The sequence below is a fragment of the Puma concolor genome, chromosome A1, assembly GCF_028749965.1.
Source record: "Puma concolor isolate L17-30 chromosome A1, mPumCon1.1.hap2, whole genome shotgun sequence".
Classification (NCBI taxonomy): Eukaryota; Metazoa; Chordata; class Mammalia; order Carnivora; family Felidae; genus Puma; species Puma concolor.
This window is the reverse complement of record NC_141667.1, coordinates 30,721,923-30,748,441: the sequence shown is the minus strand read 5'-3', so window position 1 is coordinate 30,748,441 and position 26,519 is coordinate 30,721,923. Positions and strand designations below refer to the sequence as shown.

The 26,519-nt window shown below is 37.9% G+C and overlaps 1 protein-coding gene across 1 annotated transcript in view; it reads right to left on the bottom strand.

Moving 5' to 3' along the window:
* WDR70 (WD repeat domain 70) overlaps nt 1-26,519 on the bottom strand; it is a 305,807-nt gene that overhangs the window by 33,342 nt on the left and 245,946 nt on the right. The window contains exons 11-13 of the mRNA XM_025923710.2: nt 20,371-20,470; nt 17,628-17,712; nt 16,028-16,166 (exon numbers count right to left, since the gene is read on the bottom strand). Of these exons, the coding sequence (XP_025779495.2) occupies nt 16,028-16,166; nt 17,628-17,712; nt 20,371-20,470 (324 nt within the window). The remainder of the gene's footprint in view (nt 1-16,027; nt 16,167-17,627; nt 17,713-20,370; nt 20,471-26,519) is intronic.

The following is a 26,519-nucleotide window of genomic DNA, read 5'->3' as shown; positions in this document are numbered from 1 at the left end:
TCACAATCCCAGATATCAAGATATACTACACCAAGCTGCACTAATCAAAACAGTATAGTACTGGCACAAAAATAGACACATAAATCAGGAGACCAGAATAGAGAGCCCAGAAGTAAATCCATAATTATACGGTCAATTAATCTTCAACAAAGGAGTCGAGAATATGCAATGGGGGGAGAAAAAAACAGTTTCTTCAACAAATAGTGCTGGGAAAACTGGATAGCTACATGAAAAAGAAATGAAACTGGACCCCCTTCTCACACCATATACAGAAATAAACTCAAAGTGGATTAAGGACCTAAATGTGAGACCTGAAACCATAAAAATCTTAGAAGAGAGCACAGGGAGAAATTTCTCTGACACTGGTCATGGCAACATTTTTCTAGATATGTTTCTTAAGGCAAGGGAAACAAAAGCAAAAACAAACTATTGGGTCTACATCAAAACAAAAAGCTGCTGCACAGCAAACTATCAATAAAACTAAACAACAACCTACTGAATGGGAGAAGATATTTGCCTATGACATATCCGATAAAGAGTTAGTATCCAAAATACATAAAAAACTTATATAACAACACCCAAAAAACAATCTGATTAAAGAATGGGCAAAGGACTTGAACAGACATTTTTCCAAAGAAGACATGTAGATGGCCAAAAGACACATGAAAAGATGCTTGATATCACTCATTATCAGGGAAATGCAAATCAAAACCACAATGAGGTATCATCTCATACCTGTCAGAATGACTAAAATCAAACACACAAGAGACAACAAATGTTGGTGATGATGTGGAAAAAAATATACCCTTACTCACTGTTGGTAGAAATGCAAACTGGTACAGTTTTGAGGAACTTGAGGTTCCTCAAAAAATTAAAAATATAATTGCTGTATCATCCAGTAATTCCACTACCTAGGATTTACCCAAAGAAAATGACAACACTAATTCAAAAAGATATATGCACCGCTATGCTTATTGCAGCATTATTTACAATAGCCTAATTACGGAAGCAACCCAAGTGCCCATCAAAGGACGAATGGATAAAGAAGATGTGGTATATATATACAATGAAATATTACTCAGCCATAAAAAAGAATGAAGTCTTGCCATTTGCAACAACATAGAAGGATCTTCAGGGTATAATGCTAAGTGAAATAAGTCAGTTGGAGAAAGACAAATACTATGACCCCACTCATAAGTGAAATTTAAGGAGCAAAACAAACCAGCAAAGATAAAAAGAGACAAACCAGAGTTAAGAGTCTCTTAAGTATAGAGAACAGATGGTTACCAGAGGGGAGGTGGGTGGAGGATAGGTGAAAGAGATGATGGGGATTAAGAGTATACTTCTCCTGATGAGCACTGAGTAACATAAAGAATTAAGTCACCATATTGTACACCTGAAACTAATACAACACTGTGTGCTAACTACACTGGAATTAAAACTTTAAAAAAGATAGAGATGGGCACAAAGACAATAACCATACATCCTCTTCTTATATGAATAAACAATGAACAAGTGGATAAAGCTGTTAAATCCCTAACTACAAGATAAGAAATATACATAATTAGATCTTGGAAATCATCAAGTATGTAAACCCTCTCCCCCCTCCCCCCAAATAAAGGAAAAACTCAATGTTCAAAAATGAACTATACAGGATATGTAAAGCACTATTTATCTTAATATAGTATGGGTAAAGATGTTTTACTAATCATACTCTTTTACTTAGTCCTTTGGGGGTCTCGCAACCCCTCCTCATTCATGACATAGCATTATCTATCACTCCAAAAAAGAAAAAAACAACACTATCCTGGGATATGTGTTAATTATAGACCCCTTTCTTCCTCACACTATATATAATTGTGGGAGTTTGGCCAGAGTTCCAACAGAACAGCTGGAAAACTTGTTACCAAAGATCGTTTATCAAATTCAGGTTGGGAGAGGAAAAACTGTCACAGAATGTCCTACAAGACATGAAGTCTTTCACTGGTCTGCTATCAGTGGGAAGTAATACAGTGTTGGGGTTAGACAACAGAGCACTAGTCGTTAGTGCATTATATGTTTCCACATTGTATAAAGAATAGTGTGTCATTCTCAACACCTTTAAACATCTATAAAATCAAGTTCTCTGGCTATTCGGGGTCTTTGTGGTTCCATACAAATTTTAGGATTGCTTGTTCTAGCTTCGAGAAGAATGCTGGTGCAATTTTGACTGGGATTGCACTGAATGTGTACAGTGCTTTGGGTAGTATTGACATTTTAACAGTATTTATTCTTCCAATCCATAAGCATGGAATGCTTTTCCATTTCTTTGTATCTTCTTCAATTTCCTTCATAAGCTTTCTATAGCTTTCAGCATACGGATCTTTTACATCTTTGGTTAGGTTTATTCCTAGGTATTTTATGATTCTTGGTTGCAAGTGTGAATGGGATCAGTTTCTTTATTTCTCTTTCTGTTGCTTCATTATTGGTGTATAAAAATGCAACCGATTTCTGTACATTAATTTTGTATCCTGCGACTTTGCTGAATTCATGTATCAGTTCTAGCAGACTTTTGGTGGAGTCTGTCGGGTTTTCCATGTAGAGTATCACGTCATTTGCAAAAAGTAATATTGAAGAAAACCAAAGTGGGAGGCATCACAATCCCAGACTTTAGCCTCTACTACAAAGCTGTAATCATCAAGACAGCATGGTATTGGCACAAAAACAGACACATAGACCAATGGAATAGAATAGAGACTCCAGAATTGGACCCACAAATGTATGGCCAACTAATCTTTGGCAAAGCAGGAAAGAATATCCAATGGAAAAAAGACACTCTCTTTAACAAATGGTGCTGGGAGAACTGGAAAGCCACATGCAGAAGGTTGAAACTAGACCACTTTCTTACACCATTCATAAAAATAAACTTAAAATGGATGAAAGACCTGAATGTGAGACAGGAAACCATCAAAATCCTAGAGGAGAAAGCAGGAAAAAACCTCTCTGACCTCAGCCGTGGCAATTTCTTACTTGACATCTCCAAAGGCAAGAGAATTAAAAGCAAAAATGAGGGCGCCTGGGTGGTGCAGTCGGTTAAGTGTCCGACTTCAGCCAGGTCACGATCTCGCGGTCCGGGAGTTCGAGCCCCGCGTCGGGCTCTGGGCTGATGGCTCAGAGCCTGGAGCCTGTTTTCGATTCTGTGTCTCCCTTTCTCTCTGCCCCTCCCCCGTTCATGCTCTGTCTCTCTCTATCCCAAAAATAAATAAACGTTGAAAAAAAAATAAAAAAAATAAAAGCAAAAATGAACTATTGGGACCTCATAAAGACAAAAAGCTTCTGCACTGCAAAGGAAACAATCAACAAAACTAAAAGACAACCAACGGAATGAGAAAAGATATTTGCAAACGACATATCAGACAAAGGAATAGTATCCAAAATCTGTAAAGAACTCACCAAACTCCACACCTGAAAAACAAATAATCCAGTGAAGAAATGGGCAGAAGACATGAATAGACACTTTTCTAAAGAAGACATCCAGATGGCCAACAGGCACATGAAAAGATGCTCAATGTCACTCCTCATCAGGGAAATACAAATCCAAACCACACTAAGATACCACCTCATGCCGGTTAGAGTGGCTAAAATGAACAAATCGGGAGACTATAGATGCTGGAGAGGATGCGGAAAAACGGGAACCCTCTTGCACTGTTGGTGGGAATGCAAATTGGTGCAGCCGCTCTGGAAAGCAGTGTGGAGGTTCCTCAGAAAATTAAAAATAGACCTACCCTATGACCCAGCAATAGCACTGCTAGGAATTTATCCAAGGGACACAGGAGTACTGATGCATAGGGGCACTTGTACCCCAATGTTTACAGCAGCACTTTCAACAATAGCCAAATTATGGGAAGAGCCTAAATGTCCATCAACTGATGAACAGAGAAAGAAATTGTGGTTTATAAACACAATGGAATACTACGTGGCAATGACAAAGAATGAAATATGGCCTTTTGTAGCAACGTGGATGGAACTGGAGAGTGTTATGCTAAGTGAAATAAGTCATACAGAGAAAGACAGATACCATATGTTTTCACTCTTATGTGGATCCTGAGAAACTTAACAGAAGACCAGGGGGGAGGGGAAGGGGGAAAAAAAGTTACAGGGAAGGAAAGAGGCAAACCATGAGAGACTCTTAAATACTGAGAACAAACTGAGGGTTGATGGGGGGTGGAAGAGAGGGGAAAGTGGGTGATGGGCATTGAGGAGGGCACCTGTTGGGATGAGCACTGGGTGTTGTATGGAAAACAATTTGACAATAAATTATATTTAATGTAAAAAAATCAAGTTTTTCTTTTCTGATATTTTGTAAAGGAGTCAAGTATTTTTCTCCTTCAGGGTTGTACTATCAAGTGGCTAATTCTTCACTCAGTTTTGTCGTTCATGGTAATCGTATCTATACAAGGAAATATAAATAAGTTTAAATACCAATTAAATAAAATCCCAAACTCTCATGTAGAGAAGGGAAAAAAATGTTTCTATTTAATCAAAAGGGTAATACTGACTTTTGCTACTGTTTTTACTTATCCAGAAATGGAAGCAAAACAGTAAACAGAAAACATTTCTTTGAAACTGCTGACACCAGTAAGTAGCAGATGCCTTTTAATATAGCATGTTACAGGGTTAAATGCCACTAGAAAATGAGTAAACTATTAAACTGAATAAGCCCTCCTTTTGGTCCTCATTCTTTCGCTTTCAATGATTTATGAAGTCTAAAGTAGCATGTGATTGCCACTTCAACTCAGTATAACTCTAAAAATGAGATCACTTCACACAGAATCTCAAATAGATAATTACAGGAAAGGCATCTCACTATAGACTTTGAATGTGAATTCCTATAGCAACCATTATTTCAAAGAAGAGCATGGCTGAAAAGAGAGTATCAGAGATAAGAGAAATGTTGAGAAAATATGAGCCACAAGGAAATGTTTAAAAAAAAAAACCAACTAAGTTTGGTTCCCTTAGACAAGACTGAACAGAAACTTTATAAGAGGAAACAGAGGATGTTGGCCAGCTGTTCTCCAACTCCATGAGGACTGGAGTAAAGGATGTGGGCTCTAAGCATACGAATGTGAGGCTAAAGTACAGAGGAAAAAGAAAAAGATCTGATGGTAAGAGATTTCAACAGGAATGAACTCTTTGGGAGGGCTGCAAAATCTTCTCTTAAGAGTAAGTCTAAATTTCATATAAAAGAGGTAAGCTGTGGTTCGCAGAACAGGAGACAGATTCTGGAAGATCATATTGAGAAACTGAACAAAGTATGCTTGATGCCAGATGGCAGCTAATTAAGCAAAAGCCAGGAGCTTTGCCTGTGGCGCAGTTATGTCAAGGGAACATGCCACCAGAATAGGAGAAGGGACCTACACCAAGATCAATGACAGTATTTTACTTCCTACAATATGAATGTCCTCACAAACGTGCAGGAATCTTAGAAGCTTCCTCCTAGTCACATCTACTGCAATCTGTACTACTTCATTATGTATTTTCCATTACCATTGTCATTTTTTTAATGAAAAAAAAAGAAAAAAGAGAAGAACTGGTTTGGGTGAGACAAAGGAAACATTCCACTCAGTCCTCCCTCCGAACACAGTTATATAAGACAGAAGGCATGGAACACCTACTCGAGGACTCTGAAAAGTAAATAGTATAGGTGGATTGGGGAATTAGTCCCAAATTCAAAGCATCACTGAAGCAGAAGTGAGTTTACCATTTCCCTCATGCTGGTACTCCCTCTATCCCCCACCCCAAATCTGTGATGCACAAAAATATCAAAATTTGAAAAAGACAGGTGAGTCCAACTCAGTTTTCCTTTTGCCTTAAGCTTTAATACAGCTTGGCACAGCACTGTTATTCATCCCACTTTTGTTTAAAACACTGGTATATTATTCATCCTGGATTTTTTGCATTAATTTTCATTTTTTATAATGTTGCAATAAAATGTCATTTATCTTGGGGTGCCTGCGTGGCTCAGTCAGCTAAGCGACTGACTTCGGCTCAGGTCATGATCTCATGGTTCATGGGTTCGAGCCCTGCGTCGGGCTCTGTGCTGACAGCTCAGAGCCTAGAGCCTTGCTTCACATTCTGTGTCTCCCTCTCTCTCTGTTCCTCCCCTGCTTGTTCTCTGTTTCTCTCTGTCTCTCAAAAATAAATAAACATTAAAAGAAAAAAAATTTTTAAATGTCATTTATCTTGATTACTGAGTTATTTGGCACCTCCTTAAATTTTGTGCTTGAGCCTGGCCCTAGTCCAGGCCCTGCCTCAACTTAATGCCTCCCCCCATTTCATCAAATTTAGCCCAAACTGGACCACCAGACCTAAATATAAGGCATAAAATTTTTAGAAGAAAATCTGGGTGATCTGGGGTCAGTCAAGGAGCTCTTACACATGACACCAAAAGTACACTCTATAAAGAAAAAACTGATAAGTTAGGTTTTATCAACATTAAAATCTTTTGCTTTGTAAAATACACAACTAAGAAAAAGAAAAAAATAAGCAACAGACTAGGAGGAAATATTTGCAAATATCCTAAAAAGAACTTAACCTAAAAAGAACTTGGTGTCTAGAATAGATAAAGGACTCTGAAAACTTAACAAGAAGAACAAAAACAACCTTGGTTTAAACCTGATTTAAAGAATTTCAAAAAAATTTGAAAAACTGGTGCTTCAACAACACAGAGTTTTGGTGGGGATATTGAGCAAGTGGAAAACAAATACACCGATGGTAAAAATGCAACACGGTGCTGTTAATCGGAAGAACAGCTTGGCATTTTCTTTTAAAAATAATCACATACTCACTGTATGACCTAGGAAGCCTACTCTTAGGTTTTTACTCTAGAGAAATGAATGAACTGAGATATGAATACATAATCTCTAAAAACTGGAAACAATCACACGTCCTGCAGTAAACTGTGCTATCCCCACACAGTGGAATACTACTTGGCAATAAAATGTAACAACCAAATCAATACACACCATGACCTAGATGAATCTCAAAAGCATTCTGCCAAAAGATGTTGGTCTAAGAAGGTTATACGATATGAATCCATATAGAAGACAAGTTCTTGAAAAGGTAGTACTACAGTGGAGCACAGATCAGTGAACGCTAGGGGTTAGGAGAGAGAGGCAGGGGAGGCAGCGAGTGAGTGACCCCAGAAGCAGAGCACAAAGAAGTGTTTTGGGGGTGATGGAGCTGTTCTGTACCCTGACTGTGTTGATGGTGGCTACATAAATCCATACATGTGTTAAAAATCACAGAACTGAACATTTTTTAAAAGGATAGATTTTATTGTATAATTTTCAAAAATAGTAACAATGAGTCAGCACTAAATTAGTTCTTATCATTTTCCTTACTTAAAAACAGTGAACGACTTGATAAGGCAAATATTACCAAAACATCAGGGATTTCTTTACTATTTGCATGTGCCTACAGATGAGTACTCAACTGTATTCTTCAAGTCCTGAGAACTACTGTCCTGGAACATCCACAACATGATAGTTTTATCCGCAACGAGAAGTAATTTCATCAAGTCTTACTGATACCAGCACCCCCTTGGACACTGTGAAGCTAACAGCTAACTTAGCAGGGGACTCCAGCTGAAGTCCAAGTTTACGTATGTATGTATGTGTGTATGTATGTGTGTGTATGTGTGTATATGTATGTATGTATTTGCAGAAAGAGTGGGGGAGAGAGGCAGAAGGACAGAGAGAGTGAGAGAGTGAGAGAAAGAGAGAGAGAGAGAGAGAAAGAGAGAGAGAGAGAGAGAGAGAGAGAGAGAGAGAATATTCACAGGCTCCATGCTCAGCAAGGAGCCCAATGTGGGGCTCAAGCCCACAAACTGTAAGATCATAAACTGAGCCAGATCAAGAGTTGGACGCTCAACCAACTGAGCCACCCAGGCACCCCGGTCCAGTACTGTTTAAATTGAACTCTCATAAGTATGCTGCTTGCCTCAAGAAATAATTTAGTAATCCAAACCACAGAAGCAGCCAAAATGCAATATTGTTTTTCATCATAGCCCAATGGCATACCTTTTCTTCAGTGATTAAAGAAAATACTCCTACAGAAAGTAGTAGGCGCTGATCATTGTGCATCCTGACAATAAGACACTGTCCTAATGGCCATGTTGGAAATTAGCTCTTGACCCTAAAAAAGGTAGTGCTAGAGAAAGAACCATGTAACTGTTGTACTGGCAGATTTACATTAAAACTGCATCATTTTCTACTTACTCCCAAGTTCTTCATCAAGTATTCATACATCTCGGAAGACCAGGAAACGACCAGTGCTCATGTACCCTGCCTTCCTGTTCCCAAAGAGCAAATGCTCCAAAGACCTATGTTGAATATACTGTTTTATCACTTGGCTGTTGGGAAATACACATATTTTATTAAGTACAAATATGTTAATCAGTATCCATAGAGAATCTGCATTGTTTAATCCTCCCAAAAAAGTGAATTACAGCAAAATTTCATTAAGTTGATGCTGCTTTATTCAAAATAATACATAATTCAAAGCAACTGCTATTCCCTAGTCAACCAGCTGCCTGATTACTCTTTAATAAAAATCAGATAATGGAAAGCTAGTTAAACTCAAAGCCCATTTTTTCCATCCCCTGAGCTTCACATTAGGAAGGTTTCACTGTATTTTAGAAGGCAGATAAATGCCAAATATAATTTTTCTTTTGAGTTTATTTTCAGTTGGCATTCACACTGTCAATAGCTCCAGTTTCCTCTGTGTACTATTACCTGTATGATCCTGGCTGGGCAAAGACATTGCTTGACTCCTTTATTTCTAGAAAACACTTAAAGAGGTGCAATTCTGCCTGAGCTGGAATCTTCTATCAGTGAGACAGATCATTAGTCTACTCCCAGTATGAAATGAAAGAAGAGAGGAGTTGTTCAATTCTCCAGAGACCAGCTATCACAAGCCTAGCTTCATTAATTTGTTTGAAGTGAATTTCCAGAGTGGTTATATCCATACTCAAATGTAAGAACGAAGATACTTTCCAAAACCATTTCTGAGGACTTCTGGAATAGCCATTAATTTGAATGACCTTTCTGCTCTCTTACATATGTACAAATAATGGAGGATGACTGTAGTCAGAATGGTCAGCATGTTCCTTACACTTATAAATTAAGATAAATAGCTACCTAGCTTTGTGATGGGTCCATTATTTTATGGCTTTGTTATAACCATTTATTCTTTCCCTTAAATCTCTTTGGATTTAAAATATCAATACACTTTGCTAATAAAAACACAAAAATTTTTTATGTGAAATGAAAGCAGTAATACTTTCATTCTATGTTATAGGTCATTCTTTAGGTTAACAAATACAGCAATTTTCTTGGACATCAAAATTTATTAATTTAAATGTCATATGGGGAATAATCTATGTGTGACATGATTAGATATGCTATTTACTTTCTTTTTTTTAATTTTTTTTATTTAAAAAAAATTTTTTTTTCAACGTTTTTTATTTACTTTGGGACAGAGAGAGACAGAGCATGAACGGGGGAGGGGCAGAGAGAGAGGGAGACACAGAATCGGAAACAGGCTCCAGGCTCCGAGCCATCAGCCCAGAGCCTGACGCGGGGCTCGAACCCACGGACCGCGAGATCGTGACCTGGCTGAAGTCGGACGCTTAACCGACTGCGCCACCCAGGCGTCCCTCTATTTACTTTCTTAGTGATCTTTTCTACATTGTCAGATTTTTAGATTCAATATGTACTACATTTATAGCCAGAAAATACATTAAAATACCAAAAAGTTGGGGTGCCTGGGTGGCTTAGTTGATTGAGTGCCCAAGTCTTGATTTCAGGTCAGATCATGATCCCAGGGTTGTAGGATTGAGCCCCACATCAAGCCCATTAGATTCTTAATCCTAAGCATGGAGCCTGCTTAAGATTCTCTCTCTTGCTCCCTCTGCCCTTCTCTCCCTGCGCTCTCACTCTCTCTAAGAAACAAAGAAATAAAAAAACCCAAGAGCTAATAGGATATAGTCCTCACTGATATATATGAAGAATCAGAGCTTGCAAGTTAAGGAAAAATAATGTAAAGTCAAGTTCCCATCAGAACTTCACCTAATCAAATAAAGAAAGAAACATGGGGGCACCTGGGTGGCGCAGTCGGTTAAGCGTCCGACTTCAGCCAGCTCACGATCTCGCGGTCCGTGAGTTCGAGCCCCGCGTCAGGCTCTGGGCTGATGGCTCAGAGACTGGAGCCTGTTTCCGATTCTGTGTCTCCCTCTCTCTCTGCCCCTCCCCCGTTCATGCCCTGTCTCTCTCTGTCCCAAAAATAAATAAACGTTGAAAAAAAAAAAAGAAGGAAACATGGCTGATATGTTTATAGAAGTGTTTTTTTTTTTTTTTTTTTTCAAAAGAAATCATTTTTTTTAGGGGCTCCTGGGTGGCTCAGTCGGTTAAACATCCAACTTTGGTTCAGGTCATGATTTTGTGGTCTGTGAGTTCAAGCCCCACATCAGGCTCTGTGCTGACAGCTCGGAGCCTGGAGCCTGCTTCCCATTCTGTGTCTCCCTCCCTCTCTCTGCCCCTGCCCCGCTCACACTTGCTCTCTCTCTCCTTCTCTCTTGCAAAAATAAATAAATATTAAAAGAAAAAAGAAACCATTTTTTTAAACACAATACGGACCTCACTTTCTCCTTAGTGTATCTAATAGACTATCTCCATAATAAGATAAATAGGTCTTAAATAAAATATTTCTCCTTCCTTTGGTACATATATATGCTATAATTTAATTAATATAATTTTGACAATAATTATGTATTTTTCAATCAACACCCATGATAATAAGGGGTAGGAATACAGCCTGTAGTAAGTAAGTAAATAAATAAATCTGGCAGAAAAACTTCAAGTTCTCCCTATCTTTTAGGGGAAGGCCAGAGTTAATAATAAACAGAAAAGTCATTGTTTTCATTTCACTTTCCTCCATTTGATGAAGATGCAAATAATTGATAAAGTCCCAGGAAGACAGATCCAGAATATACACTTTCTCTAACTGTAGAGTTGGCTCCATGAAAAAAATTAATAAGAACTCAAACTGATTATACCAATTACTTGACATTCTGAGTTTCTTTCTTAAATAACATAAATGAGATGTGCATAATCTAGATTTCATTTCTCACAGGAAGGGGATATTCTGGAGAACAAGTAATGGTGGAAAAGAAGCAAAAACCTTGGATAATCCTTGCTCTATACGTTCTCTTTGGTGGTTAAATAATGTTCCTAAAGATAATCAGATATGTTTTAGTCACAAATGAATCTTTTTTCTTCCTTGAAATGCTATTGTATTTCTTCTGTTGGTACTCGTATTCTCAATCAACTTCGAAATATCTAAAGCAGTTTAGTTGAAAATGAATGAACGAATGAATGAATGAATGAATGAAATAAAGCAGTCTAGTTGAAAATACCAAAGCAAATTTCCCTTCCTTTTCCTTAAGTGGCCATATACCAGATCAGTTTGCTAGATGCTATAGCCAAGTTTTGTAAATAAAAGTTTGATTTTTTTTCCTTCTATTCCTCACTTTGTTCAGTCAATGTTCACAGAAACAGAGTTCCCTCACCAAAGCACATAAGCTAACAAATCAGAAGAATAGTCAAGATCAAGTGTGAAATTTCTGGCTTTTTGCCTTTCTACTTTTTTTCCTTAAACATTTTTTTTTTGGTGTTTATTTATTTATTTCTGAGAGAGAGAGAGACAAGAGAGAGAGTGCAGGGGAGGGGCAGAAAGAAAGGGAGAGATGGAATCCCAAGCAGGCTCCACACTGTCAGTGCAGAGCCTGACGCGGGGCTTGCACACAGGAACCATGAGATCAGGACCTGAGCCAAAACCAAGAGTCGGATGCTTAACCAAATGAGCCACCCAGGCGCTCCTTCTTTTTCACTCTTTTCCTCTTCACCCAACTTCTTTTGGGTAAATTATTTCTGAAAGCAACTGAGGTGAAGAGGCTGCCATCTTAAATAATACCAGGTCAAAAAACTTTATTCCATTTTGCTTGGGTTGAAGAGTATAAATGGTAGTGTTAGAATAATTGTATAAATCATGTCCTTTGATTTATATTAGTTAAAAAGAGGGAAATTCTGTTAGTCATTTTATAACAAATTATAGTTTGATGAAAAAATCACTAAGTTAATAATAGACCATAACGTTATTTCAGGGCATCTCCTGAAATAACTAGAACTTTGAAAAGGTTTAAAACTGTCTATGTTTCTTCCAAACATAATTATTAAAAAAAAAAAATGATACATCATCTCCAAATTATATTTTGTTCATTCTTTCTCTCCTATACTTTGATCACATAAAATAGAGTAATGGTAGCCTTTTACACAATATATAAAAGCTTAGAACCCCATCTTACACAAAAACTAAAGTGAGCTTGTAAAACTCAAGATTCAAGTTATATTCTGGAATTTATCTTAGAAAGGAGGCTAAGCACACTACCCGAATCATAAAAAATTAGATGATAAATGAGAAATATGCACTTTTTTTAAGTTGAGTAAACACAATTGAACTACAGAGAAACATCTAAAAATAATTTTGGAATTATAAAACGTGTATGAACATCATACAATAAAAATAGTAAATGTTAAAGAAACGTTTGTCATTTCCTAGTGAAGAATATCTCTACGTTGAATAGAGAAAAAAAATTTTCAGAGCATATGACAATGCAGAGACTGGAATTAAAACTAGTTTTTCCTTTAAGTTTGTTTCAAAAATAAATAAGGAAAATGCAATTATTATGTTTTTAAAAGCTATTTATTGTGAAAGTTATAGTATAGTTTTTAGTTATTAGGAAACTGTATAGCTGTTAACATCCCTGACTGAAGACAATATTTGGTTCCATATACGTGTTGAGCTTGGCATTCTAAAATATAATGATGTAGGGGTGTATTTTTTTATTTTAGAAGAGGATGTGGGAATACAATCACTAGTATTTTATTCAAGTAAATGGATTCATCTAGGATAGACCTGAAGCCACCGTGGTCTGTGCCTAGTCGAGCAAGCACACCACTAACTGCTGATAGGAAGGATGAGATGCTGTCTTTTATGTAAATTAAAACTCAACATAGTAAGTACCTTACCACAGCAGAGTGCGGTATTTCCAAAAGAAATGACTATTCTGGTTTTTAATGACAAAAACACAATAAAAGAAGAGATATTTTTGGTCCTTCTAGCAAAATGCCCACCCTCTTTATCCATTCCAAAGAATACACTTATTTTTTTACATTCCAAGAAGACTTAAAACTTCAGAAAATAAATCAAAGAGACATTTTAAAGTTCCTTTAACATAACATTCTACTTACTATGTAAACAAACACAGTGCTGTCTGGGACAGGGGGTGGGGATGGGGCGGCCTGGGCAGCTCAGTCATGGTTAAGCGTCCAAATCTTGATTTCGGCTCAGGTCATGGTCTCAGGGTTCAGTTTGTGAGATGGAGCCGGGGTCGGGCTCTGTGCTAATAGCACACAGAGTCTGCTTGGGATTCTCTCTCTCTCCCTCTCTTTCTCTGCCCCTCCCCTGTTTGTGTGCTCTCTCTCAAAAACAAACTTCAAAAGAACGAAACAAACAATGCTGTCTAATATTAACAACAAAAATGCAAACAAATCTTAAATCAATTATGTAAAAGGCCACTTTAAAGTGCCATGGCTTTGTCCCTATTTGAAGTTTTCTCTTCACCCATCTATTAATATGGATCTCAAAATCTGTTTTCTGACTTTTCTAACATAATTCAATATAAGGTACAATCCATTTACTTAATGACCATTCTCTTTTGTTTGCTTCTCTTCATTTGCTCATCCCTTAAAATTCAGGTTTCCTAGGGCTCATATTCTCCATCCTTTGTGCCTTAAACTAATCAGCAGCCACTATTTCAACTACAAAACTGCAAATATTTCTCCCAAAACTGTGTCTTCTCTTAGGCACCAAACCCATGTACCCATCTGCCTACTATCTCTACCCAGACATCCTGCTGGCATTTCAAGCTCAACATATCAACAATGCACTATATTTCTTCCAAATTCTGCTTTCTTTTCTTTTTCTTTCTTTTTTAATCTCAGAGAACACTGACCCAGTTTCCGAAGTAATAAACCTCAGCCTTCATACACAAATGAAATCTTACAAATCTAACCTTCACACTTCAGTAAAAATTAACTGTTCTAAAGCCTAAATCCGATTGTGTCATTCCGAAGTTTTAAATAAACAAACAAACAAACAAAGACAAAGTCACCTTCTTATTATGGCATACAAGATCAGGTTACTTTTCCATCTCTCCTTCCTCACTCTTTAAGACACACTTGCGCTCTCCAGTATGCATTACACGTACTTCTCCAGGATACCATTCACTTATTCAATAACTATTGATTAAATACAACCTGTATGTCTGTCAGTTCTAAGCACTGAGGATATCACAGCAAACACAACAATGTTTCTGCTCTAGTGGGCTTACATCCTGGTGGAAGAACACAGATAAAACAAATAAACATACAATAGATGCAATGGCCGTCAGGGCTATGGAGAAAAAGATCTAGCTAGAAAAGCAACTCAGAGCAACACAGCAAATGGCATGTTCTATACACTACAAAAACCTAGTGTGTCTTAAAAGTGCAATCACACATCCCTTAATTTATTTAGGTTTCAATTTTAATTATACTTTAAAACCACAACACCATGAGTAATCCTGAAATGTACAGTCATTGAGAGGCATAACAGAACATGGCTCACTTCTGGAACAACCAATTATAATAATTTTATTTTTGAGATTAAAGTTGATAGAATCAAGAGTGTTTGCTTTTATTCTAGCATTTTAGTTGGCTCTTGGCTGTACCCCCCCAAAAATTATTATTAGTGCTGGCACATTTCAAATTATGTCATGAGATTAGAATCTATAAAACCCAAGTACTCATCTAGAATTAGTCTCATTGTTATTTCATTGTCTCTAACTATACCATGGTTTCAAATTTAGGGCCTACAAATTAAGACTCCATAGTAATACTAGAGCATTAGAGACAGGAGCTTTTTACTGGTGATTTAAAAACAGTTGTTCAATTGTCTGAATCATTTAAGTACATAATATGTCCCAACTGTTTACAAAGAGCTGAAACAACTGGAGAAGCCTACATTAAGGGCACTGTTTAAGATATAGGATATTGCTAAAGGATTTGACAGTGAGCCAAAGGAAACTTACAGACATTAATTGGTCTGTTTCATATTCAGAAAATAACAATGACTTACCTTACTATCGAAATAATAATACATACTTTAAAAGACTATAAAGGAATTCAGATTTTCCTCTGGGAAACTTCACTATTACTGCATCACATACAGCTCCAGTCTCAGGACAGGAATGAATGAATCAATGAATCAGTGCACGCATGCTGGAGTTTTAGTGCTTATATAAATATGTAAAGAAAACTAGTGGATTTTTTTTTTTAGATAGCAGAAGTTAAATCTGAAATGTTTTAAGCTTCCAAATAACTAAATAGAAATTGAGCTCAGCAGAAACTCAGTCTTACAGCAATGACAATTCTGGCAAGCCAAATTCTGTCAAAGATTTCGTGGTTTAGGAAACAATGACACAATTCATCACTTTCTGAGGGCATAACTTTCATTTCTGTCCACAATCCCTGAATCTTCACAAACATGCACACTGTGGGACACTCGTTTCTACAGCCTACATAATAATTAGGTTAGCTTCTGCTCTCTTCAAACTGGTTGGCAGAGGGGCAAACATCCTCAGCCCAGCTGAAATTATGACTGAAGTGTGACAGACCCATAGGAAATACTGGGTCAAAGGAAGGGAAAGGGTAGATCAGCCAATCTGCACCAGTCTAATAATTCCTGTGCCGGAGAAAAAAAAACAACTACCATTGCACTGTAAGGGCCAGGGCTTATGTTCTATTTAAAAACTAAAACCAAAACAAAAGATGACTAAGAGGCAAACTTCACTTCATTCTCAAGGCTGAGAAGAAAAGAATTTACATACCGCATCTGTGATGTCTATTTCATACACCCTTTGGAAAGTCTGGCGCTCAAAGAAAACAAGTTTGCCGCTGCCACATCCCCTTTGAACAGATGTCCCAGTGACCACGAGTTTATCATCTGGACTGAAACAGCAGTCGGTCCTACAGACAAAAAACAGTATATAAGCATAAGCTTATGACCCTACAACAGTGAGTTAAATACAATATAAACATCACCATTGTAATAAGAAGTAACTCTTATAGAGGGCTTACAGTAACTCAAGCACTTATTTTTTTGTTTGTTTAATTTTCACAATAATCCCATGAGGTAGATATTATTATTCCCATTTTACCGATGAGGAAACTGAGGCAGAGAGAGATTAAATAAACCTTGCCCAAGATCACAAAAGTAAGTGGTGCAGCTGGGATTCGAACTTAGGCAGTCTGATTCCAGAATGTGTGCTTTTAACTTTTATATGCTATATGTTTTAATGTAAAGGAAGTATGGGAAAAACTCAATTATAGACACTGACGGTACTATAGACAAATAGACATTGTATGACTAATGTCTAAGCAGTGATTATTTTGTCCAGTTTTGGAATTATGTTTTTTATCACCACTAACCACCATCCCCAAATAATTTGAGGTTTGTCAAGTCAGGCACCATGAAATGAGGAGCAGGTTGGACCGCTGGAACCTGACTGATGGCTAGAATTCAACAGCTCTTGCTATTAGAGATCTGGCCACCTGATTGTGAATAGTCTAAGACATGATCCAAAGAAGTCATGCAGTTAGCATAGCTTACAGCAGGCATAATAGTTCAAAAAAGTCTCATCAGCTATAAATTCATGTTTGTTTGTCCATCTGTTTGTCTTAACAGATAAATGCCATGGGCAATGGACTGCGCTAGAATTAGTGCTCTGCTATTACACTGTTTCCTGCACTTGGCGCCTCCATCAACTTCACGCTCTCCCTGTTGGTCATTATTTAACACAGATGTGAAATTTTATTTCTACATAAATAGAAACTTTTGCTTAGGCACCAACTGTAGGACTTAAAGTTCAAATCCCACCTCAGCTGCCTCAGAAAAATCTTTACGTGTTTCAGTTGTCAACGTAAGACAATGGAGAGAACAGTGTTCAGCTACCTCGAGCAGGATGTTCTGACCAAGTGAAGGATAGTGAATTATTGACTGGAATTGAGATAAGAAAAAATTGAGAAAACAATATATAATAATGCTCAGTAACTATGGAAAATTGCTTTGATGGAATGGGATTCAAATTTTAAAAGACAACAATATGGAGGTTTACCCTGTCATTTATACATATTAAAAAAAAACAACTCAATCCCTTAAAATATTTTTACTGCCCCAAGACCTATGTGTGTATACACATAAACACACACATACAAATACATGAACATACATCATTTCAACTTCCAAAGAATTTTATGGTCTGAAGAATGTGCAAATGAAAAGAAAAAATAAAATGCATCTTCAAAAACAGATTTCAAATACTCTTCATATTTCTTTTTAGAAGACATACGATATAAATTAACATTAAGGTGAAGAAATTTCTTGTTCATTCTCTTATGTTTATCAATTATTTAAAATACGCTACTTACATTGGGAACATGGTAGGAAGACCCGAGGCTGAAAAAAGTGGCTTATTAAACTGTCGAATGTCCCATAATTTCAATGTATCATCACCTAATACAGGAAAGAAAAAGAAAAGACAGGAAGTGCATTGTGCAAAAAGAACTAGTTCCAAGCTTAGAATTTGCTAACCTTAGTGTATAACTATAGGAAGGAAAGAAAGAAAAAAAAAAAAAGAGAAAGAAAGAAGCACATAAGTGTTTTACTTTTTTAACTGTTTGGGGAGTTTGAAAGTAGTAGATGTGAGAACAGTAGAAAGATATATGATAATGAACTGGTCTCCTAGAAATAAATTTTCCAACTGATGTAGCATCTGTAGGCTAGAAGGAACCCTGGAGAATCTACTCTAAGGAGTGATTTTACAGCAGCTGGCAGTTCCCCTAAGGTACAGTTGAGCATAACCTGACTGCTTAAGAAGATATTAATTTAACAACCATCAGGACTGAAAATAGTTCAATTCACAACAGATTCTTTCTCCCGTTGGTGTGTAGATGAAGCTATCCATTAACATTAATGAGGGTGAGCCATGTGATTCCCTTCCCTCCAGTGTAACTCCACCTGTGGCTATCACTCTTCACTTTGCTGGGGAGTACAGCTTTTCCAAGCTCTTTAAAGTATAATGGATATTCTTCTAAGAATCACTTTTTTATATTTCTATAGGGCTACTAACTAATATTCTTGACCGGAATGAAAGCCAAAACTCATATAAGTAATGTCTTTGCTGCTCTTTTTCCCCCATGTCCACAGCTGAGACCCGCCTCAACCCCTTGGGTCCAATAAGGAATCAATATCAGGTGCAAGTGAGGTGAGTGGAGAGTTCAATAAAAGTCTCCCCTCTCTCCCAAGTGACTCTTACTCTGAAACACAACTTTTGGCAGGTGCACTAATCCACAACTGGCTGGACTGGGGTCCTGCTTATATTGGAAGAACTTTGTAAGATTCACCTTTTTGCTTTTAGTCTTGAAAAAAAAAAAAAGATTACATATCCGCACAATTCTCAAACAGTAAAAAAAAACATTAATCTGCATTAAAGAGTTTAGCTAAACTGGCAGGTTCTGGAACTAAGAGGGACATCTTACAACACTCAGGGACTCTGCTGAATTGACTTCCATCTGTCATATTCTACACACTCAGGAAGAAAAAGGATGGAATATAGTATACATGTTGTGTTGGCAACATGGTACCCAACAGCTATTACAGGATGGAAGGGGAAGGTAAGAATTATCACCAGAATGGTTTTGACTGAAATGGAATTAGTCCTATACTTCCAGTACTTAACAACTGGGTTGGGGCTGGCCTGTTTTAGAATCCTCTGAGAAGAATTTTCAAACTACACTTCTCTTATTCCCCTCTTGTCTCCCCACTGCACATTGGAGATTTGGGTACACCTTCTAAAGGGGCAAGAGTAAATGTGAGAATTTCTAGGTGAAACATTTATCATTTGAAAAACTTTCCCAGGAAATTCAGATACAGACTCTTGGGGTAAGAACCACTATTTGTAAGTAAAGAGTACACATAGTTTTAATTAAGAGTCATCTCAGGACTTGAACAGGTTAGAATTGATAAACCAAAATACATATTTTATAATACCCACCTTTTCCATATTTACCATAAATAGAAAATACATATACATGTGCTTTGATTTTTTACAATTATGTGAGTAAGGGTAGTTTGGATATAATAGAGAAGGCTTCCTCAGAGGACAGAGAACCTGAATACAGTCCCCGAGGTACACAGACATGGAATGGCTGAACTGAGTGGAAGCTGTACCAAGTCTCTCCATCTCCCCCTCACTCCCACTACTCTCTACACCAGGTTGCAAATTCTTGCAGGAAAGGAACTCTGTTTATGATGTTCACATTGTATACCCAGCACCTAGCATAATGGTAACTCAGAGTAGTTACTCAATATAGTAGTTGATGGAGTGAATGAATGACTGAATGTAGTGTTGCTAGATTAACATGGCCTATGGAATAAAGACTAAATCCTTTATTTGATATTTAAAGCCATCTGTAACATGGCTCCCACCTACTTACTCTGCTGTTTCTTTCCCTCCCCACAAATGGGCCTCCAGGAAGATCCTCAGTCATGTCCCATACTTCACGTAATGCTTTACTCATAAGCCGTCCTTACTATTCTCTTACCTCCTTCAGTTAACACTTAGCTTATCCATGTGAGAAGGATTCAGCAAAAAGGTACAACCCATATTCAACCATATGAGTGTGGATAAGTAAACTTATAATATGGTCACATAAAACTATATAGCGATTTAAAAAATGACACCCAGGTATACAACTTTTTTTTTTTAACTGAATTGTTACAGTGTTTGAACTGGAAAAAAATAAATTAATGGTGAGCTAACAGAAGACTCTAAACTTAAAAACAGTATAGAAATACTGTAGAAAATCATCTACAAAATTCCATAAAGTAGAGGCAAAGGTCATCCTTGGAGGCTTCAAACTCTGATGGAATTTGAAGCTAAAATAAAAACTCAGGCAAAAAAGTACATATTTTCTAAATTTGACTTGACAACTTCTAATAAAACAATTTTGCCAAATTGGATATGCATTTTAATGAAAAAGAAGACTGACAAAGTTACATTAACAAAAGCACAGCTACCTTTACTGTTAGGATATTAGTGTAACATTTATTAGGGTTAATTATGATCATTTTATATATAGAAATACATCCGAAAGAAAGTTTTTAACCTACCTCCACGAGAAGCAAGGACATTACCATCATAGGAAAAAGTCACGCAGGAAGTGTCTGTTCCTGGGTCATGAGCCTGTTTATAGTGGAATTTAGGATGAACCTGTTTGCAAAGACAAGCAAAGCGTTAATTAACATCTCATCTGAATTCAAACAAGAACACTTCTGTGGCGAGAGTATTTTACTCTATCATCTAGAAAAGGATATATGTAAAATATTAATTTCATTTGATTATAGTTTTCTTTATCCTGGAAAAAAATTCAAATAGTTTCCAAAAACATCCATTTGCTCTAATAATAAAAAAGAGATTAAGTAAGTCCCATCTTTCAGACTGCCTTCGCAAGCTCTGAGCAACACAAGATCAACTCAGTATTCAGTTCTTATAAAGTTATTGGGACCATTTCCTATAGTTATCTGAAAGAGTAATATAAATAAAAATTACAAGTGAACATATTATTTATTAAATCAAATGTATCATTGTAGGACTGCCTGGCTGGCTCAGTCAGTAAAGTGTGTGAATCTTGATCTCAGGGTTCTGAGTTTAAGACCCATGTTGGGTGTGTTGCCTACATATATGTGTGTGTGTGTGTGTATATATATATACGTACATAGATATATATATATCTATATATCTATATATCTATATCTATCTATCTATCTATCTATCTATCTATATCTATGTATGTATATATATACATACCACTGTATTCCTAGTATATGCCAGACACTGGGCATGTGGTTGTAGGCCTTGAACTCTCTTGTATGTGCCTGTAGGATAACGTTGTTGCAGGGGAGGAGGAGGGGGAGAGGTAACCCTGCCGCAATGCTAATCATACCCTAGGCACTCCATCCTCTATGGTCTCGTCTACTTCATTCTCACAGTCCACAAGTTAAGGTTCTACTATTATCATCTCCATGTTACATTTGAGGAAACTGAACCCCAGAGACTAAAGTTCCTTATCTAAAGCCACAGAGCTGGTAAGTGCTAGAGCTGGGTACAGGACCCAGGAGGCCTGCTCTTAAACACTACTTCTTTTCTGGTGATGTGTGTTAGTAGTCTTTTTACTCCTAATATTGCTTCTTCACAGGTAATGACTTCTAAAAGTAACTCTACGATACTAATCCTGTCACTCAGTTATGACTCAGTAACCAGCACAGGCTAAGGGACTAGGGAGTCAGTTATCCCAGATCTACCAGGCTAGAAAATTCCACTGAATGGACAGGGACACTCCTAGTGACAACAGCATGTAGGTCTCTGCTAGGAGCCACAGGTATAGGAATACAAGTGACCCCATCTCCTTTGCTCTTACCTCAACCCTAACAAGAATTGGTCACAAACCAGAGCTTCCAACAATATCCCTGATGCCCTGTCAGTGAGCTTCCACCTAAAGGCTTCCAGTAATGAGGAGCACAGTACCTTACAAGAGCAGGCTGGATTTGTTTTTGTTTTTTTTTTGTTTTTGTTTTTGTTTTTTTTCAATGTTTGTTTATTTTTTGGGACAGAGAGAGACAGAGCATGAACGGGCCAGGGGCAGAGAGAGAGGGAGACACAGAATCGGAAACAGGCTCCAGGCTCTGAGCCATCAGCCCAGAGCCCGACGTGGGGCTCGAACTCACGGACCGTGAGATCGTGACCTGGTTGAAGTCGGACGCTTAACCGACTGCGCCACCCAGGCGCCCCTGTTTTTGTTTTTAATAATTTATAAATATTGAGTTAAATTTGTCTTCTCTCTTCCTCTGACAGTCTTAGAAATTGGTATTAAACATGGCTATCATGCTCCTACGTCTCATGGGTACAAATAATTTGTTGATTCAACTTTTCTTTTTAACTGGGTGTCAACTGTATGGCAGACATAATGTTAAGCAGGGAAACACGAATGTGCAAAGATAAACATGGCTTCTTTCCTCAGAGAGCTGACAGACAGTCCCCTCAAAGAACACAGTTAAGCATACGAAGGGACAAGTGGTACAATGGGGATGTGAAGAGTCATAAGTGAGCACCAAAGAGAGATGCCTAATCTAACCCTGAGAATGGGGGAGGGGGAGTGGAGGAAGAGGGGCAAAAACAAATCCTGTGACCCAGTGGATGAAAGTATGAGTTAGCAGATGAAGGAGCAGGATGCAGAGGCAAGAACGAGAGTACTGTGTTGTAGTAGGCAGAATTTTGACCCCCATGACCTCTTCCCTGCAGTGTCATGCCCATAAATATGTCACTCTACATGGCAAAAGGGACTCTGCAGGTATAACTAAAGTTACTAACTGGCTATCCCTAAAATAGGGAGATTATCCTGGATTATCTAGGTGGGGCTGAAGTAGTCACATGAGTCTTTGCAAGGAGAACTTCCTCTTGGCTGAGGACAGAACAGGAAGCCACACAGACATGACAGGAGAGTACGTCAGAGAGGCTGGAAGAATGAAAAGTGTTGGACGTGTCACTGCTGACTCTAAAGATGTGTCAAGGAAATGGGTATCTGATTTCTGCCAATAACCAGTGTGTTTGAAAGAGGACTCTGAACCCCAGATGAGAGCCACATCCTTGGCCAATACTTTGATTTTAGCTTGGTGAGAGCCTAAGAAGAGAATCCCACCACACCATGACAGACATCTTACCTAGAGAAATTGTGAAATAACAAATTGGTGCTTTTTTAAGGCACTAAATTAGTGGTAATTTGTTAGGAAGCAACAGAAAGCTAACATGTGCATAAAGGTAAAAGAACTGGTTGGAGTCAAAGAACTAAAAGAAGCGAACCATGACTCGAGGGAAAGGTGAGGTGAAGGGCTGGTGTGAGCAGGGCCTCGATTACCAGGAGCCTTGTGGGCCATGTTCAGGACTTAGATTTTATCCTGAAGGCAAAAGAGAGCTGCTTAGTGGAGTTTACTCAGAGGAGGACATGACTAGGTTTGCTTATTTTAAAAAGATCATTCTGTACACATGTGGAGATAGATTAGGAATATTTTGTTCCTCAGAAAAATAAAACTCTGCTACCAAACTCAATTAGGAAAATCTGCCAATTGGTCATATTTCATCAAGTCATCAACTACTAAACTCTAAATAAAACTTCTGAAAGAGACTGTAGGGGTAACAGTTCACCAAAAAGCCTGTGCTACCTTTGGCCTCTCAGTGAAATTAACTTGGATTTTTTGTGGGGCTTTTTTTAATGTTTATTTATTTTTGAGAGAGAGAGAGAGAGAGCACAAAGGAGAGGCAGAGAGAGAGAGAGAGGGAGACAGAGGATCTGGAACAGGCTCTGTGCTGACAGCAGAGAGCCCAGTGTAGGGCTCAAACTCACGAACCGTGAGATCATGACCTGAGCTGGAATCGGAAGCTTCACTGACTGAGCCACCCAGGCGCCCCAACTTAGTTTTTGTGTATTTGTTTTAAATGTTTTATTTATGTTTACTGACCCCTCATTTCAGGAGCGGTAAGGCAATGGGGTACAGTAAAACGAGCAGTGGGCCAGGACCAGGAGATAGGAAATCTAGACTTAGTTCAGTCAAAAACTAGCAGTGCGACTAGGGACAAATTAGCCTCTCCAGATCACAAGTCAGTCTTCTGTTAAATAAATGGACTGCGCGAGACGATTTCTAGGGTCTCTGATAGCTCTGTGATTCTTAAGAAAAGACAAAAACTGGTATATATAAGTATATATAATATTTTCTAATTAAACTAACTGATCAATTATGTACTTTTTTATTATTAATAGGACAAAAGAGATTTTGAATGCCAATGTTCAACCATAGAAATACATATATACATAGATGTGTATATACACATATACCAGTAAAGTGGGATACAGAACCTTAAAAGGTACAGAATCCAAGGGAATCCTGTCATATAAGCTTCAGCATGAGCTCAGTAGCAGCAGGTTGCTCCCTGTGACAGTCTGACTCTCATCCTTGTTGCTCAGACAGGGGTGAGATGAAGCTGCGAATGTGCTGTTTCCCAAATTGGTCTTGCTTCTTTTTACTGCCCTGAGTGGGATTCTAATGTTTAAAGACATATAAGGCACCTGGTACACAAGCAAGGAAAAAGTGCAATGTTTCAAAACTTAAGGAAAGATTCTGCTGGATCTAACAGGTGACAGTATAACTACAGTACAAGGAACTGAATGGCAATAAGGTATAATGACCACAGGGGATTTTGCCTTAATCTAGTAAGAAAGGATTTTACCCAATATTCATCTGCCACACTTTCATGCTTTTAGGTCTCCTCATTCAGGTACTCCTTGGTTTGTTGTTGTTGTTGTTGTTGTTGTTGTTGTTGTTGTTGTTTTGATTGTTTTTTAGACTTCATGCCCAGCGTGGAGCCCAACATGGGGCTTGAACTCATGACCCTGAGATCAACACCTGAACTGAGATAAAGGGTTGGACTGAGGCACCCAAGTGCCCCCATTTAGGTGCTACTTTAAAAAGCCACTCTATTGGAGGTTGGGTGTTTTGAAACTTCTCCAATTCATTGTTTATAATGCAAAACGTGTGAATATATGCCACAAAACAAGTCCCACCTTGTCTTTGTGACTTCCAGTATTTTCTATTGCCTTATCGATATACATCTCGGTACAACACTCTTTTAGAGTGACAAATTGCTGCATATTAATGACTAAGATTTCAAAGGAGAGACTGCACTCAAAATTTCTAAATCATTTCCTTTTTTAAAGGACCCAGTAAAGGGGCACCTGTGTGGCTCAGTCAGTTAAGTGTCTCACTCTTGGTTTTGGCTCAGGTTATGATCTCACAGTTCGTGAGTTTAAGCCCCGAGTCAGGCTCTGTGATGACAGCACGGAGCCTGCTTTGTATCCTCCTTACCCCTGTCTCTCTGTCCCTCCTCTGCTTGCTCTCTCTTTCTCTCTGAAAAAAATACACTTAAAAAAAACTTTTTTTAAAGAACCCAATAAAAGAAAGAGACAAAGTGTCCTCACTTGAGATGGACAGCTCACAGATTTTATGTCAAAAGAGCTCAATTACTAACTTCACTTTAACCAGTAACAAAAGTTTCTTCTAATGATACAAAATAGATAGCCAGAGGGGATCTTAAACTTTTGTAAAATATCAACACTTGGACAGTAACAATGACATACACCCTCACACTCTGGAAACAGAGTCAACCTGGCTAAAAACACTTCTGGCATAATGTGGGAAATCTAAAACTGAGACTTCTCCTTTAACCTTCTCCTTTAACTGGTTTTATGATCATCCGAGGCAAAGAACATCGTTCTTTAGGGAAACGGAGATTATTAACTCCTTTATGTAGGTTTCCTATCCTTGGGAGTGCCTTATGTTATGATTTGGAGAGTATCAAGTCTCACATGTGCATAATGCTGGAAAATGCAAGCAGAAATGCTAGAGTTTTAAGGGCCCTCTCCTGAGATATAGTACAAACTCCAGTTGGTAAAAATGTCCTTATATCCTCTCTTTGCAGCTGGTCAGGAGCCTCTGGCAGTACAAAACTCCATACATTATAAGCAACAACCATCCATTTCTGGGTGGCTCTAATTAGGAACACTTTTCTTAAACTGGGTCCAAGACTCCTTCCTAGAATTCCAACACCTACTTACGGGTCCTGGTCCTGTCATCTGTGGCTATGCTAATTCTAGTTTTTCTTCTCTAATGCAGTCTGCCAGAATCTCCAAGAAAAATATGACATCTTCCACAAAGTCTTAAATATAGCATTCTTGAAATCCTAAATGTAATCCAAACATTCTGTGGTGCTACCAATGGTCAGTGAGTGTACATCCGGGGGCTGCCGAGATCTGTCTCAATCAATGCAAGAGGAACAACAGCCCTCAAAATGATCAAAACACATTTTGTAATTCATAGAGACAGTGGAATTAACTATTTTAAATGAGAGGATTTAAGTGAATTGCTGGGCTGAAAATAGAGAAAATTTTAATGGAAAGAATATTGGTCCTACAGTCAAGCTGACTTCACCTAAATTTTCAATTTGATACATTTTAGTTTGACCCTGGCCAAACTGCTTAATCTTACTGTTTCTCAGTTTCTTAATTTTTAAAATTACACATCTTCCCACCCCTAACTTCTCCTCAACTCCCAAAGACACCTTGTTATATCTGACCTACTAATTCCTGCTTATGTCAATACCACACATACATTAAGTCTCTCATAGGTACCTCCTTTCATAAAGCTGCCGACAT